Raw genomic sequence first — 18,812 nt, forward strand, 5'->3', positions numbered from 1 at the left:
TCGGCGGTCTCTAAAAAGGCCGATCTCAAAAAAAACGATCTCAAGCTGATGATGCTGCCGTGAGAGGTTTGGCACGACATGCAGCGGCACCGTCTCAGTCTCTGCGCGGGTGAAATAATTATAATGTTGAAGGTGAGATACTCACCTTCATATTTCTTCATTAAATAACGTATAAAGTAATTTGAAAACCTTGTGTGAGACGTAATTTCAAACAGCGTGAGTGAATCACAGCACGTGCTCTCTCTCAAAATACGCAAATGTCTTCAAATCACCACACATAGTGTCTGTCTATAAGCGAGCTGCATGCTGCACAGTTGACACAGGAATTGTCACTTGCACAATCAAGGCAGTGTCACATCGTCACTAAAGTTTATAAATTGCATTACTTTTTTCATTCTTGCCAGTGTTTAACCATTCAGTGCTCGCACGCTCTCCTGGAGATCGTGCGCTCATGCACACTTGCAGCGCACACACATAATGCCAGGTTCACATTAATCTGTTTGCAGTGCGAATGTGGTGTGTATTTTTTTAACAGATTAATAAAGCGTTCACACTGCACACGGTTGCTGTCTGGCAGTGCGTTCCTGTAGCGGTGCGTCTGCAGCAGTGCAGATCGTTTCCTCACCGAGTCTATTTTTTCTGCGCTGCAAGCGCTGAATTAAAGTAACAGCGCATTTTTTGCAGTAAATATGAACATGGATTGACACGAAAATTTAGTAATTACACCATAAATGCATATTATTAAAGTCTACTGTGTTTCAGTCAACATATGGCTTTTAGATAGGTTTAAAGGGAAAGAGCACTTTTAGATAAACAAGGCAATATTGCCACTTGCTTGAGCAACTTAATATTTAAATCTAGAAGTAAATGCAAAAGTAAAAATCATTGAATAATGTGTTGTTTATATTTATTGTGATAAAACATGTCTATAAAAGATTGTATTACTGTACTGTGTAAAAAAATAATTGCAATGCTGAAAAAGCATTTTCAGTGACAATGTTTAGATTTGACTTGCTTGAGCAACTTAATAAATAAATCTAGAAGTAAATGCAAAACTAAAAAGTATTGAATAATGTGTTGTTTATATTTATTGTGATAAAACATGTCTGTAAAAGATTGTATTACTGTACTGTGTAAAAAAATAATTGCAATGCTGAAAAAGCATTTTCAGTGACAATGTTTAGATTTGAAATCAAAATAATGGATAAATGTTGTTTGTGGTAAACCACAGATCAGTAGCGGACTCCTGTGTGAAAGCAGTCCGTGCTGCTTCCCCTCTCACAAGAGTCACCTAAGAGGGGAATTCCCCCCATTTTCAAAAATGAAATTCAGGCCCTGAATAAATGTCTAAAAATCCTGATTGGAGTATCACTATAAATAGTTATAAATGCTAAAAAGAAGGCTTTAAAAAGATACTGCTTTCTGTGATCGGCGATCGGTGATCGGCCTCAAATACCCTGATCGGAGCACCCCTAATATTTAGTAGTAGCTTATCAGTGGTCACTGTTAGTTAATGTACATATGGCAGAAATGTACGGAAAAAAATAAATTAAGGACGTAATCAAATAGACGATGAACACTATTAACAGCAATTATTATATGATGCAATCAAACTTATAGCAAAATTTGGTAGTTCTGTATGTTGTTTCAGGGCTGGCATCATCTGAGGTCCTCATCAATTAAGGACGTAATCAAATAGACAATGAACACTATTAACAGCAATTATTATATGATGCAATCAAACTTATAGCAAAATTTGGTAGTTCTGTATGTTGTTTCAGGCTTGGCATCATCTGAGGTCCTCTGAGGGGCATACAAATGTATGCATGCATGTATGTACAAATAAGTAAATAAAAAAACACAACTAATAAAATATTTTCTAAATCATATTATATTTAGTTTGTATTATTAGATAATAATATATAATAAACTGGGATCGTAGATATAATAGTAAAAATATATTACAATATTAGTTTTAGTTGTCAAAAGTCTCAAAATAATTTAAATAAATTAATAATAAAAATGAAGCTATATAACTGCAAAGAGTTGAATAGTTTTAGGCTAACATGAAAAAGGAAAAAATATATATATAAATAACTAATAGCACTTTTATATTATTAAATTTTTGTTGTTGATGTGATTATTGTCACGATACGCTGCCAGAAGGAACGAAGGAGCCGTGGATAAACGAAACTCATTTATTAAATCAAACACACAGGGTAAATCCACACTTGGGAGGGAAGGAAGACACACGTACACAACTGGTAGACCCGACAAAGGAGGAACACACAGACTGGAACTAAATACATGACTTAACGAGGGAATTGGGAGGAACACAGGTGAACAGAATGACTAATTAGACAGGGGAGAAACTGGGTCACAAAGCACATGGGGAGGGAAAACACAACAAAGACAGTCCAGAGGCGTGACATTACTCCCCACTGCCGGAAGGCACATCCCACGCTGTAACAACAACAGAAGGAGGGATGGGTGGGAACTTGGGAGGAGCCTCAGGTGGACGGACACCCGGGAAGGGGCTGGCAGACAGAGACCAGGGAGGTGATGAAGGAGGGAGGAGCCAGGGAGGAAACAGGAGGAGCCAGGGCGGATCAGATGGAGGGAGGAACCAGGGAGGAACCAGGAAGAATGTAACAACAACAGAAGGAGGGATGGGTGGGAACTTGGGAGGAGCCTCAGGTGGACGGACACCCGGGAAGGGGCCGGCAGACAGAGACCAGGGAGGTGATGAAGGAGGGAGGAGCCAGGGAGGAAACAGGAGGAGCCAGGGCGGATCAGAAGGAGGGAGGAGCCAGGGAGACGACAGGAGGGACTTGGAGCATGCGGTGCCAGGTGGGACCCAGGACACAGCCATAATGTTGACCCACGGTGGAGCCGACGGAGGGAGGAGCCATGGTAGAGGAAGGGTTGACGACACCAGGGGGCCGACCAACGGCGGAGGAGCAGATGGCAGAGGAGCCCGAGGCGGAGACAGAGAGCCGATGAGCCAGGGCGACGGGGAGGATCCGGAGGGCTAAGGTGGAGCAGATGGTGCCGGTGCCGGAGCGACAGAGGAGGAGCATGCGGTGCCAGGTGGGACCCAGGACACAGCCATAATGTCGACCCACGGTAGAGCCGACGGAGGGAGGAGCCATGGTAGAGGAAGGGTTGGCGACTCCAGGGGGCCGACCAACGGCGGAGGAGCAGATGGCAGAGGAGCCCGAGGCGGAGACATAGAGCTGATGAGCCAGGGCGACGGGGAGGATCCGGAGGGCTAAGGTGGAGCAGATGGTGCCGGTGCCGGAGCGACAGAGGACTGAGGAGGAGCCGGAGGGATGGAGGAGCCTGACAGAACCGGAGGGACGAGGCACAGCCGGAGAAGTGGAGTCCCGAGGCGACGGATGGTCGACGACAGACGGCGGAGTCAAGGGATAATACAGCCATGACGACGCTGAAGGATGGCAGTCCTGCGGAGCTCGCACCGTGCTGATGGTGGGCTGAGGGTGAGCAGAGGGGCTACCAGATGACAGCAGTGGAGGAGGCAGGAGAGGATGGTTGGGCAGACATTTGTGAGCCTCCGGGCTTAACTTGGGAACAGGAGTCTTCTCTGGGCTAAACTCAGAGACTGGAGCCCTCTCTGGGCTAAACTCGGGGACTGGCGGCGAGATGATGGGCTGGGCTCTGGGTTTGGCTGTGCACTGGATCGGACTTAGACACTCTCCAGACACCGGATGATCGCTTCCCTCCAGCTCAGTCCGGTGGTGTCTGGAAGGTTGACGGGGTGGTAGTAACTAGCTCCGATCCAGAACAACGAGTTCAGGGCAGCATCGTCGAACGCCATAACCACGGCGAGCTGGCTGAACTCAACTGCATACTCCAACAGGGAAAGGTCTTTGCGGGCAAGGGCGGTGAACCTTTTGGCGAGAGGATCCATAAGGGAAACAATGGGGAAAACAGAAAACAAAACACTGGGAAAAAACGCTGAAAACAAACGGAGGGAAAAACGCAAGGTTAACGTCATCACGGTCACGATACACTGCCGGAAGGAACGAAGGAACCGTAGATAAACGAAACTGTCATTTATTAAATCCACACTTGGGAGGGAAGGAAGACACACGTACACAACTGGTAGACCCGACAAAGGAGGATCACACAGACTGGAACTAAATACATGGCTTAACGAGGGAATTGGGAGGAACACAGGTGAACAGAATGACTAATTAGACAGGGGAGAAACTGGGTCACGGAGCACATGGGGAGGGAAAACACAACAAAGACAGTCCAGGGGCATGACAGTTATCAGCTTATAATGTATAATAAATAACGTGTAATAAATCTGGACCACAGGTGTAGAAATATTAAAAATATTACTTATGAAGAACCTCCCACAGCTAAATGGTCCTCATAAAAGTCGATCAATAAAACTGTTACTACAAAAAGTTGTCTTTGCTAAACTTGCAAAACAGATAAAATAGGGAAAAATGCCCCAAAAAAACAAGTATTTTAATTTAACACAGATTTGTTTATTTTGAATACACGTGTTTTATGTATCGACAACATCTGAATCTATCGAGCTGAGCCTCAGGTCTTTTAGAATCTAAAATAAGAAGCCATTAGTGTCTGATATAAAACAAATATCTTACAAACATCATTTGGGCTCATCTGCTAAACAGAGTAAATTAAAAATCAACATTCTGATGGATTAATCATCCGCTTCTCTTTGAAAACCCCTCAAATCCGCCTTTCTGTCAGCACGTCTTCATCTGAGAGATTTCCTGCTTACAGTGTGCGGTCACTGAGCACCGTTCCCATTACAACCGGTGAATGGAACCCGTTATACAGTCTTGAACGATACAGAGGAGCTTCCCGAGGTCGGTTTACTAACCATTCAGAGCTGTGCTTACTGTACATACCGCAATCTTGTTTATTCCCTCGACAACTCTGGCATGCGCTCGTTTGCGCATGGTAAACAATTGGCTTTGTGAGTTTATGAGCGTGTTGAGGGGAAGGAAAACATGATGTACTTGACAATAAAAATCAGCTGAGCCACAAACACTGGCTCGCATTCACTAATAACGACGCAAGTGACCTTATATGTATCCAGGTCGCAACAGGTGTGTACATGCATACATTTGCTCTCATTCTCATTATAATGTTTATAAATCTGTATCATTTTCAATGAGGGAACAAGAACACACAGTTAGTAATTTAAAAAAGTAAAGATAGTAAAGATGAGGACTTCCAATACGGTCTCATATTCTGTATATGAATAAATATACCAAAAAAAATTACTTACATTTTAGCTATTATATTTAAAACGTTTTTGAAAATCTCTTATATTCTTATGTTATTTGATCAAAATTATAATAAAAAAAACAACAATATTGTAAATTATTATTACAATTTAAAATAACTGTTTTCTATTTTAATATTTTTTAAATGTAATTTATTCCTGTGATGGCAAAGCTGTATTTTCAGCAGGCATTATTACAGTCTTTAGTGTCACATGATCCTTCAGAAATCATACTAATATGGTGATTTACTGCTCATGAAACGTTTCTTATTATTATGAATGTTAAAAACAGTTGTGCTGTGTAATATCGTTGTGGAAACACAATCCATTCAGGATTCTTTAATGAATAGACAGTTCAAAAGAACAGTATTTATTTGAAACAAACATCTTTTGCAACAACATAAATACTAAATCAGTAACATTCATTACTGTCACTTTTAACAGTGCAAGTGACCTTTTTTATATGTGCATAAATGTTTGCAACACACATCAATTTGCTCTTATTCTCATTCTGATGTCATTAAATTTATATACTTCTATCAAGTACACATAGTTAGTGATTTGAAAAATAAAGCTAGTAAAGATGTGCGCACAAATACGTGTGAATGAAACCCATTGTGTCTATGTTTGTTTGTGTGAGCATGATACTCATCCTCGAGGTTTGAGATATGGTACAGGAGTGGGGAGACATGCAGAAGAACAAGGTTTTGCCCTGAGTTGTGCACAGGTATGGTGTGTATCAATTTGTAAACCAATACACGGAAGAAGCGTCTGACAAAGCCCTCATTATGGAGACAGAAGGGGGACAAGACTAAACAGGAGAGGCGCCACTGTGGTTTAAATAACCTTGGTCGATGCCAGGCATTTGGGGCACAATGTAATATGATTTCCGGTGGGAGAAATTAGTATTTTGAAGGATGGCCCGAAGCTACGTGCAAACACAGCTCTGGCAGAAACTAAAGCTCTGAGGAGATGTTGTGAACATTGACAGATGATGAGGTAACAGGACAGTTGTGTCTTCTTAAATATCGTGACTTGGATCGTCAGCCTGAATATCACTTTTACCTGACAACAGGTTATGAATATGCAGAATATGATAGGCTTTCAAGTTCATAAAATGAAAAACAGGAAACTATCAGAGACCATTAGTGAAAATGTATTATTTTTAATATAAATTCAGTAATAAAATCCATTACAAATTAGAATTTTTGTATTTTGACAGATTATGTAAATATACTTAAATTGCATATTTTTTATAAATATTTCTTCTTCAGCTGCCTTTTTTTTTTTTATAATTCAAAATCTTAGTATTAAAACAAGGACTTTCAATATTGTCTCAGACTATGTATATGGAAAAATATACCAAAAACAATAAAAAATAAATAAATAAACAAGATGAAGAATCTTGCAGATTTTTTTTTTTTTAAATGCAAAACACTGCTATTCAAAAGTTTGGGATCATTAAGATTTTTTTATGTTTTTGAAAGTCTCTTATGCTCCATTTATTTTAAGAATACAATAAAAAACATTAATATTGTGAAATATTATTACAATTTAAAAGTTTTCTATTTTAATACATTTTTAACTGTAATTTATTCCTGTAATGGCAAATCTTAATATTTAGCAGTCATTACTCCAGTCTTCAGTGTCACATGATTCTTCAAAAACTACTCTAATAATTTATGTTTAATAAATATTTCGTATTAATTATTAAAAATGTAGAAAACTGCTGCTTAATATTTTTGTGGAAAACTTTTTTCTTTCAGGATTCAGGATTTTTCAGGTTCAAAATAACAGCATTTATTCAAGTTCAAGTTCAAAACAACAGCATTTATTTGAAACAGAAATTCTTGTAACATTATAAATGTCTTTACTGTCACTTTTGATCATTTTTATGCATCCTTGCTGAATAAAAGTATTATGAAATCATGAAAATAATGTGATTGCATGGCTGTGTGTTCTGTTAGGTGGGACAGTTGTGAAGGTTACCTGAGGTGGTCTCTCTGGAATGGGTTCGTTCTTCAGGGCCTGAAGGGCTTTCATGGCCGCACTGTGTCGGGCAGCTTGGCGAGTCCGCCCCTCTCCAATAAACTCGTTGTTCCCCACTGTCAGCTGCACATAAAATACCTTAGGCACTGGGTAATGGTACCTAGGTTTGGGAGAGGGCCAAGAGACAGAGAAGGAAAGGTTGAGTGAAAGAGAAAAAGGCAGGTAAAAGGGAAAAAAGCCCTTTGATTTATAAGAGGATTATCTTATCGAAACTTGGCAGTTTTATTACTGCACAAACTCTAGAATGGAAAGGAGTTGAATTGAACATGCCGACTGCTAATTGGAAGGAATGACGGGAAAAACATGACTTGTGATGGAAAGGAAGCAACAACATTTTTTGGGTTTTGGGGTTTTTCCATCCATACTATCGGGAATACAGCAATATTCAAATCCCAGCTAATAGGATAAGCTAATAATTATCGTAATTATAATCCATGTAATTGCTGATAACCAATATATGGCACATATAAAATTGTATTAAAATTCTATGAATAATAAATTCCATACTATTTGTCTATTTTGTAAATAAATAAAAAAACACTAAAAAGTTAAATTAATTATTTTAAATAAAAAAAGTGAAATTAGGCACCACAACATTATACTACTACTGAAAATGCTTCTAGTTTGTATGTTTTATTTAATAATTATACATTTTTATTTAACACATTTTCAAGTTCATCTAAAAATGCTTTAAATAAAAATCTGTTACAAATTAGAAATTTACATTAGAAAGTGTCATTTTAAATTTTAACAATTTTTAATTAAACTATTTCTTCAACAGCTAACTTTTCTTATTTTTAAATAACTCAAAATACAATAAAATCGTTTGTAGAGTTGTAACAATGAATATTAAGTATGAAAAATTGACAATTATTTAGAAATTTGCTAAAGATTACATGTAACAGTGTCATTAAATTAGTGTTTTAAAGATTTACTTTAATTGAGCATTTGATGACAGCAGAGGTAACTTAAATGTAAAAAAAAAAAAAATTGTGCATTCACAATACTGGCCAACATATTTAATACTCAAAAAACATTTTTTTTTAAAGATGTAATGCAACAGTCATCTGAATGTGAAAGACTGTAGCTACAATGCTTTAAAGGATGTAAATCTAAACTGTTAGCATTTCAAGTAAAGTGCCGCTACTAAACAAATGTAAACTATAGATAATCAAGTCAACCTCACTAACAGACTAGTTGGTTGTTGCACAGCTAGTTAAGTATCGAGACCTTAATACTCACGCAGCTATATCGTACATTATTATGTACCCCCTTCACTCCGCTGTCACAGAGCTCCAATGAAGTAAGTGTCTAAAGACACAAAGGCTGATGGGAGTGGTATACAAAGCTTTAAAACAACTAGAGAAAAGACAGATTTATTTCTGAGGTGGAACCCGAACAATATTGGTAGAGTAATAAATGGTGAAATTAAAGGGCCCTTCTTCCATGGGGTCAATGACATAACAATGAGTTGGTGAAATAATGACTCCCATTGGCTCCAAGCGAAGGAGCTCGGAACAAAAGCGGCTTCACATATATCCAGCTTTCTTTATCTTAACTTTGGCTCACCCATGCAGGGCTGTCAGGCCGCTGTTCAGTGGGCAGATTTAAGGGTCTGTTTGCACTCTAAGGCCTTTATGAGGAACGGTACCGACTGACCCAGCGTCAGCTCTCCCCCTTCCCTCGTCGAGGAGAACCCATTCACACTCCTCTGCAGCATCTGGGGACTGAACTGTGCTAAAAAGTAGCTGCTGCTTTCCAAAATCATCACGCTCTCACGGTTTTAGCTCTTATCAGCAATTGGGGAATTAAAAATACATCAACAGCAGTCATGAACAAGGTCAAAATGTGTTGGACTCTTAGAAATGCTTAGAATCAGATCCTGGAACTAAATGGTACATTTTGTTAAAGCCAACTGTTTGCAAACCCCTTTATTTCCGTAATTTGATGCATTTCCGAGTGAAGCAGGATATACAAGAGAAAAATGTAAGGCATGACTTGATTTTATCAATCAGAAATCACTCGAAAAAATACAGTAGGTACACTGAAAGAAATCTGTTATGCTAACCAAGGCTGCATTTATGTAATCAAAAATACAGTAACGTGCATTTTTTTTTATTTCAATGTTTTAAAAAGTAATTTATTCCTGTGATGGCAAAGCTGTATATTCAGCAGTCATTACACCAGTCTTCAGTGTCACATGATCCTTCAGAAATCATTATAATATGCTGATTTTGTGCTTAAGAAACATGTATTTGATCATATTTCTTCTTATAAATGCTGAAACAAATTGTGCTGATTAATATTTTTTTCTGGACACTGTGCTCAATTTTTTTCTGTATGTTTTTGATGAATAGAAATTTCAAAAGAACAGCATTTATTTAAAATAAAAATGTTTTGTAACATTCTAAATGCCATTACTGTAACTTTTGATCAATTTAATACATCCTTGCAGATTAAAAATCTTAAATCTATATTTAAAAAAAAAAAAAAGCCAAACTTTGCGTACATCCCATAACAATGTAAAATGGGTTAACAGCTGACTTTAACATAAAATGTCCCACAAAATAAATAAATAAATAAATAAATAAAAGTTAAAGGAGGTCAAAAGTTATACATAGCTAATTTGAGGTGAAGTCCTCCAGGCAGAATACGGCTTCATTGGCCACTGGTAGAGTCACATGCTCAAAGCTTTCATGATTATTTAAACTTGAACAGAGGAAAGTCTAAAACTGAAACAGACATGTGCCATGTACTGAATTATACTGAACTAAGGGTCATTTGATCTATATATACTTTTCCATAAATGTTCCAGTTATTTAGTTTCAGCTAATAGAGAACTTCCATTTCATTGTAGGGCTCGTGATATTAGATTTGATACCAATTGAAGCCATCTGGGAGATGTTGAAATCAAAGCTCATGCCAAAGCCACCAGGAAAGAAGAAAAGATAGCGTTACATGCCTGATAATGAAATGCAGAACTATATTCCTGCCCAATAAAATTATATCACAATAATTCCACAATGACTGAGTAACTAGTACAACCACATAAATCAAGAATGTGGGTCTCTAAAACAGTAAATATATCTGTATTTAATATCTGTATTACAATAATTAGTTCAGCACAAACCTTATATTTCAGATCTCTTCTGAAAATCCAATAAATACAAAAATGTGTTACACAAGGGGAAAATAAAATAAAAAAATTTGTCCAAATTATGTTAAATGATAATTAAACTTAAATTACTTTTAAAATATGCTTCAGTTCTGTACCATAAATGTGTCACGCCCATGGACTGTTTTGTGTTTGTTTTTCTCCCCCACGTCCTCCATGTCCTAGTTTTCCCCTAATGTCTGATTGTGATATTAATTCCAGGTGTTTCTTGTTAATTTCCTTATTTAGTTCCCAATTTAAGCCCTGTATTTTCCTGAGTCCTTCGTCCTGTCTTAAACGTCCTTAGGTTCCTGTACTACGTGTGTTTTAATAAATAATGTTATTTCTTCGTGATAGAAGCTGTTACTTCGTGATGTTTTATCGACATCGTTATTCTTCGATGTCTCCTCGCTTCTTCGCTCCTCGTATCTGACACAGTAGCAGCAGCATCGTGACAGAAAACAGGACCTACAAACAGTAAGCGGCGCCCCTTCTCCCCGTGTTTTGGTTTCTGTTTTTTGGAAAGTATTTTGTTTTCTATTTTTTTCCCCCCACGATCATGGAAATAGTGGCAAGATTTGCCGCTCTAGCCCGCAGAGATCTTCCATTTGTGGAGAACGCCAGGGAATTCTGTGGGCTCGCCGTTAAGACGCCGTTGGATGACGCCACATTGAATTCTCTGTTTTGGATCGGGGCCAACTATCATCACCCCGTCGACCTCCCAGACACCACGGGACTGAGCTGGAGGGAAGGAATCCTCCGGTGTCTGGAGAGTGTCCGGCCCCGGTCCAGAACCAGATCGGCGTGAAGCCTGCCGTCCGCTCAGCAGTCAAGCCCGCCGGCCACTGAACTCTCAAGCCCACCGGCCGCTGCACTCTCAAGCCCACAAGCCACTCCGAGGTTGGGCCCGCCGGCCATTCCCAAGTCAAGCCCACCAGCCGGTTCACTCCCAAGCCCTCAACTGACAGCAGCAGTCTCCTTCACCTCTGCTCAAAAGAGGAGAATGCGGAGGAAGAGCTGTGGGCTTCAGCCCATAAGTCCACTCCAGTGTTGGCTCCAGCCCGAGTCCGCTCCAGTATCGGCTCCAGTGTTGGCTCCAGCCCCCGAGTCCGCTCCAGTGTCGGCTCCAGCCCCTGAGTCCTCTCCTGAAAGGGCTCCAGTTCCCACGTCCAGCCCAAGGAGGGCTTCAGTTCCCAAGTTAAGCCCAGGGAGGGCTCCTGTTTCCAAGTCCAGTCCAGAGAGGGCCATAGTTCCCAAGTCAAGCTCAGGGAGGGCCGCTGCTCCTACGTCAGGCCCACGGAGGGCCTCAGAATCCAGAAGTTCCCCCAAGGAATTTTTTGGGGGGGCTATAGGGCTCCGGCCGTAGAGGCTGGGTTGAGTGCTGAGGCCAAGGCCACGGAGGCCGCTCCACCATGGCTCCCTAAGCTGCCTGCTCCGCCATGGCTCCCTGAACTGCCTGATCCGCCATGGGTCCCGGAACGGGTACTGCCCTGGAGGCCGTCCGTCCTGTGTAAGCCTGTCCCTGGAGGCCTCCAGAGCGCCTGCCCCCCTCCCCTCCCCTCCCCGGTGGAATTGTTATGGCGCAGGACACGCCTTCCGGGAGGGGGGAGTAATGTCACACCCATGGACAGTTTTGTGTTTGTTTTTCTCCCCCACGTGCTCCATGTCCTAGTTTTCCCCTCATGTCTGTTGTGATATTGATTCCAGGTGTTTCTTGTTAATTTCCTCATTTACTTCCCAATTTAAGTCCTGTGTTTTCCTGAGTCCTTCGTCCTGCCTGTTATTTCTATATTCGTCGATGTCTCCTCGCTCCTCGTATCTGACACAGTAGCAGCAGCATCGTGACAAAATGTGTCTACTGGGTGTTTTATAATAATTTTTATGACAATTAAAAGCATGAAACCATGGGGCTGATTTTAACCAGCGTTACTTCTTTATTATAGTATTTATTAAAGAGCAGGTCATATGGGTTTTTGAAAAATATCTCTTTTGCAGTTTATAACGTAGCTATCCTTAAATGAAAACAATCTGAAATGTTAATCAAAAAAGTGCATGATAAATAAAGATATTGTCTCTCAAAAGAGAGAGTCGATTCTGAATCGCCTTAACAAGTCGTCATATTTTCGAATCTTTTGCCTGTTACCGGTATACATCACTGGGTAACACATTTGCATAATCCCCGCCTGCCCGCAAAATACGAACAAGAGTCTGACCTGCCCACAAACACTACCGCTAGTTAGTGTGTTTACATCATGTTGAGAAGACGCTGTGTTCAAGGACACCACAGAAATACAATTCAAACCTTTTGTTGTGTGCATGTCATTTTACCAAGGACTGCTTCTCTAATCTTAACTTTAGCTGTGGACACGATTCGCTTGCATAAGTGTTTTTGTATATGTCATTATTATAAGAACGGATTGGAGCACTAGGGTTATCCTTGTTCTATGTAAAGGTGCTTTGTCAATGGTAGCGCTTGCTAACTTGCTCAAGGACTCCTCTCTGTTCCAATCACAAAAAGGCTTGGCCAGCTGACCAATCAGAGCAGAGTAGGCTTATGGAAGGGAGGGGTTTGCTCCAAACTTGCTTGGAACGAATCGTTTCGAAATCATTGACAAATGACTCTAATATTAAATGTATGTTCTGAGAAAATTACAATGTTTTCTGACCTTAGATGCATTTAAACCAGTTGTAGGGGACTCCAAAACAATATTAGGACACTTTAAAATACCATATGACCTGCTCTTTAATATACTGAATTTGGATTTTATATTTATATGTTCTTTTTTTTTTTATTACAATTTTAGTTTAAGTTTTAGTAATTTTGTTACGTGCTTTTGTCAGTTTTATTAGTTTCCGGGGTTTTTATATTTCTATTTAGCTTTAATTTATTTTTATTTCATTTTTAGTCATTTTAGTACTTCAACTTGTTTCATTTCAGTTATTTGGCAAGGCAACATTTCTAATTTTAATTTTTCATCTAATATTTATATTTTAATAAAATAAAATAAAATAAAATTACAAATATTCATTAGAATATGTACTTTTATATTTTATTCTTACACAATATTTATTAGAAACATTTCTTCATCAGCTAACTTTTCTTTGTTTTTAAATAACTCAAAATACAAAAATTTTGTTTATTTCCAGGACTTTCATTGTGGTATATGGATAAATATACCAAAAGCAATTATTTAAATTAGATACATTTTTGTTTTTCATCTAATAGTTATATTTTAAGAAATAACATTCAAATAAAATAATAAAGCAGCATTTAAACGAGTGTTAAGTTATGATAATTTAGCAGGTGCTTGTGTTGTTGCTGTTGTTTCAGCTCTGCATCATAAATGTGTCTACTGGCTTTTTATGGTAATTCCTTGATTGCTCTAACTGAGTGGGAGGTTTTGTCTATGGTTTTTTAATGGTTGTAAAATCATTCCAGCACATGTGTGTTCGGAGCCACATCTCTGCGCCAGCATCCTGCAAGTGTCCTGTCTGCTCCAACAGTGATTCAGCATTTCTCTCCCAGAATTCTAAGGGGTTCTGCGCTCGGCTGACCACAGCCCCTCTGAGGGAGGCGGAGCCTGCCCTTGCATGTCAAGCGTGGTCCCAGACGCTTGGAGGAAATGCCAAGTGCAACATGGGACACGGCCAGGATGTTGGGGCGGTAGATTTTCTGGTTACAGGTGCAGGGAGCGTGGCTGCGGCCCCGGCTCGTAGGAGGCCCCTTTGTGCAACGTGGGAAAGTTGTTGCTGACACACTCTGAGCCACATTAGACCCAATAATCTATCAGCACACACACCAGCCAGGCCTGTCTGGTCTGCATTAGAAAGGAACACAAGCCAAAGCGGGAACACCTAGTGAGAGGACAGGGAGAGAAACCCACTGGAAGGCAAACATTAGCGTTGTCTTTTATTTATGTGTGTGAATGCGTGTGAAGGGATGATGAAAAGAGACAGGGAATGACTCAATAAATTGATAACTCACAGCGAATGACTACTAAAAAGACTTTGAAGATGTGGTTTCAACAGAAAAGCTAATTTGTGAAATGGATCAGCAGGCACTGACTGAAACCTATTGAGCCACAATCAGAAAGACACTGTTGTGGTATTTAAAAGGGATTCTGTCATCATTTACTCACCCTAATGTCATTCCACAATTGCATAACTTTCTTTTTTTTTTTGGTGGAACACAAAAGATTAAGACTAAAGATTAACAAAAATTTTAATTAAGCCATGAACATTTTTTTCTTGACAACAATTTTACAGTGAAATGTTACAATAATAACATTTCTTGTTTTGTTTAATATTTTATTATTCATCCAAATTGATGTCACATTGTACTATAATGATGTATAATTACACGCAAATTGTCCAAATTGTGCAGTCATAATAGCACCAAAAAATCTGTATTTAAAAAAATAAAAAAATAAAATCGCAATTTTATTAGACAAATAAGAATGAGATTTTTTTCCCCCAAAATTTGAAGAATGTTTCAACTGTTTTTGTCAGTGGAGTCCAAAAGTGCGGGAGTATTGAATTGAGTTATTGAGTATTGAGTTATTTTTGCCACTTTATAGGCCTTGAACAGTTAAATACACACACTTATGTGTCAAAATGCCCGTTTTTTGGGCAGTGTAGAGTAGCACTTGTTGTTTGTCATTTCTCCGATCACAAATGCAGACATGGTTTTATGTTTACGTGGCGCGATGCAACGCAACGCGTAAAAAGACAGTATAAGTCATTATAATCCGTAATTATGTCCCCACTGGATGCAACAAATGCCTCATTTATAATGGGTTTTAATATTTTTGTCTCGTCGCTCCGGCCGGACAGGGCATCACAATATGTTAAGGGGCGTAACATTTCCGTTACACGCTTGAGGTATTCGGCCAATCACAACGCACTGGATTTTCCTGTCAGCTCGATTTTTGAGTGGACTTTGCTGTTTCGATGACCATGAACAGTAGAGCCCTGCATTTCAGCCCGGGTCCGATGGGCCCCGACTTTTTTACGCCCCTCGGGCCGGGCTTCGGGCCAATTTTCACTTCAGACGCAGGCCGGGCCTCTGGCCTGTTTTAGGCTTCTCCTTATTTTTATATTTTAGACATCCATCAATTAGTGATGAAAAAAATTGCCACGGCCGCAGCAGCAGCAATCGGTGCGTGCCGTCAGCGCAGCTGAACAGTTCTGCGTTCAAATGAACGCAATAGGCTTAAGCTTGCCGCAAATCACCGGCAAAAGTAATTACCATGAATGTCAGGGGGAAATAGAAAGGAGATATTTGAATTATTTACTAATAAACTAGTGTTTTCTGAGTCTGTGTCGCAAGGATGAAGTTGCCGATCCTGACTCGCCATCTCCTCATTAGACGCACCTTTAGAAATAAATTTCCATTTTATGGATTATGATTATAATGAAAGAGTTTTTGTTTTTGAGTTGTTTTATTTCGTTAAGTAGTAATTTAAAGCTTTCTATAGATATATTTATCATGTCTGTGAGGCATGTATTCGCTGAGTTTCGGTTCATTTTTGTGAAGCGCTCCTGTTCAAGACGAGACGGCAGAAAGTGCATCATGTTTGATTTCTTTATTTTATAAAAGCACAATGTTTTGTTGATATTGTGAGTGCACACAAATAAAAGTAGACCCTTTACAGTTATGAATGATGTATTACTCTTACCTTTATGAGCAAAAATGATGCTGTATCCACTGAAAAAAAATGCAAGTGATCGCGCTGGCGTCTCTATGTCCTGCAAAGTGTGCTTCAGCTTCCACTCTCTGCGCAAACTATTGGATATAGCGCACATTTATCTAGGTTTAACGTTTAAACATTGTTATATGCTTGAACTGTTTTATATCTATAGATTTTATTTTAGGCAAGTCGTGATGATTTGAGAAGGCTAAATTGATCAAACATAGGGTATGATCAGCTCACTGTCTGCCGCTGGCTGTTTCGTCGTTACTTCGCTGAGTGGAGCGCACACGCATAGAGCGGGATAATACGCACGTTGTCGATAATGTTGAATTATCGTTTCAGCCCTACTCTTGACCTCACTTTTGTAACTTTAATAAGAAGAAATATATATTTAATTTACACAGTGAAGAATATGCAGTGTTTTATACATCTGATTACTTTATACAATGTAAGTACCATTTCTTATTTATTTGTTTACTGTAGTTTGTATCCTTTCAAAAACAAGACAAGACTCCCTTCCTGTAGTTATTCAAGCACAAATCCACCTCAACTCCCTCGGGAGGAGGCTCACACCCAAATCTGGAGCGGTGTTCCTTGGCCCAGATGTCGGATCATATTTCACCATTGGCCAGAATGTATTGACGATCTTCTCTACAGTTTTAGAAGTTGTGAAAAATGTCAACGGGTATGGTTTTGATGAATGAAGCATTTGGGACCACATATCATCATCAATGTATTGTATCCAGAAACTATGCGGCATGGCATGATAGCAACTAAAACAATGGTAGCGACTGGTTGCTAGACTTCATGTGTGCGCTTTAGTGAAGAGATAAGCAGTAAACCTGACAGCAGGGGAAAGAGATGGAAAACAATCCTGCCTTTTAGTTAAAAGAGCTAATCAACTTTCTGAATGGGGTGAATAAAAGCCAAGTATACTTTGGTTTTTACGTGTATACCCTATATATACAGGGTATCCGTACAGTGCACAAGACGTAAAGGGCCCACTGTTTCACAATCAAGTCAAGTTTAGTTGTATAGCACCTTTCACAATAAGCATTGTTTCAAAGCAGCTTTACAGAAAATCATGATTTTAAAGTTTACAATATCTTATAGGAAAAGAAAGGACGTGATGTGTGGCCAAGTATGGTGTCCCATACTTGGAATTACCTGGGGAGCAGTTGGAGGTTCAGTGCCTTGCTCAAGGGTCTCACCTCAGTCGTGGTATTGAAGGTGGAGAGAGTGCTGGTTATTCACTCCCCCCGCCTACAATGCCTGCCGGACCTGAGACTCAAACCCACGACCTTCGGGTTACAAGTCCGACTCTCTATCCATTAGGCCACAACTATTTTTTTATTTTTAATAATAAAATATATTTATTATATATATGAGCATTTATATACTAGTTTTTGCTGCTGCCGCGTGTTTCTAGTTTGAGCGCCGTCAAGTTAATTTTTTATCATCTATTTATCTTAAAATCAATTTTATACACCATCATTTCCGTTTCTATAACGTGTGAATATATACCCTATTGCATTCTACAACAAAAACAATCAGAGCGCCTTGTGGTCACTAGTTTTATTTTGATTTCCAGAGTCTGCTATTAGCTTATAGCCCGTGTTATAGCCCACCTCCAGTATCATGTATGAATGACTAAAATCATGCAGGGATTAAAAACGAATTCTGAGCAAAAATATTAAGTTTTTTTTTTTCTTTCTGGTAGCTTACTAGTTCGGAGGTCTCTTTTGGCCCGTTTTTAACGAAATAAAATAACTGCTTTATTTATTTAGAAGCAGGGTAATTTAAATTTCATTTTTGTATTGTAATTTTTATCATTTTTATTTTATTAATCAAAATACAACGCCCACAAAATAATATTCAGTGTTGGGCTACCGAATCTCCGAACGCGTGCATGTTGAGGGGCGAGCTGAGATATAGTACTATAATGTCTTTAGCCATTTGCAACAAAACGTTATAGTTTATAGTATAGTTTAAACTAAATAAGGATAAATTATATTGGAACGCATCTCCAAAATGACTGCATATACAGACGCACGTTGCCTTTACAGTAGTCAGCGCCGAACAACAGGCAAATAAAACATAAACTGAGGTTACAAAAGTGATTCAATCAAGATCAGTGAGGGATTTTCTTTTCTTTCGTTCTTTAAATTAACATTAATGACTGGCGGCAGCGGCTGCTGTCAATGCACGGATCCAATACACCCTTGTTTTCTTTCTCAGCTCTTTACGTTCACTTAAGACATAACCGATTGTATTTATGGGATATTTTGATATAATTCTGTGTGTAGCATAAACACATTTCATTACACCAAATACACAAAATAATGTTCTTTTTAGCAACATTATATGACCCCTTTAAGCATCTGATCTGATTTCCGAAATTGAATTAGCTTTTTCGATGCCCAACCCTCCTACTAAATTATTTCATTCTTGCATACAAAAAGACTTGTATGGTGACTATGGGGCTATGTTAATGGTTCAACGGATCACAAATCTCACGGTTCGGATCACATTACGGTTTTTGACCCAAGGATCGGATCATTTTTCGGATCAGCAAGAAAAGAAAAATATTTCAATTTAACTTGCTTTCCATTTATTACTTAAAGCG

General features: G+C 39.2%; 1 protein-coding gene across 1 annotated transcript in view; it reads right to left on the reverse strand.

Moving 5' to 3' along the window:
- Window positions 1-18,812, reverse strand: part of LOC107691439 (double-stranded RNA-binding protein Staufen homolog 2-like) — a gene marked incomplete at its 3' end in the record, with an annotated part of 93,426 nt that overhangs the window by 19,014 nt on the left and 55,600 nt on the right. The window contains exon 6 of the mRNA XM_016490032.1: window positions 7,280-7,439. Within this exon, the coding sequence (XP_016345518.1) occupies window positions 7,280-7,439 (160 nt within the window). The remainder of the gene's footprint in view (window positions 1-7,279; window positions 7,440-18,812) is intronic.

The sequence above is a fragment of the Sinocyclocheilus anshuiensis genome, unplaced genomic scaffold (genome assembly GCF_001515605.1).
Source record: "Sinocyclocheilus anshuiensis isolate Anshui unplaced genomic scaffold, SAMN03320099.WGS_v1.1 scaffold106, whole genome shotgun sequence".
NCBI classification, from domain to species: Eukaryota; Metazoa; Chordata; class Actinopteri; order Cypriniformes; family Cyprinidae; genus Sinocyclocheilus; species Sinocyclocheilus anshuiensis.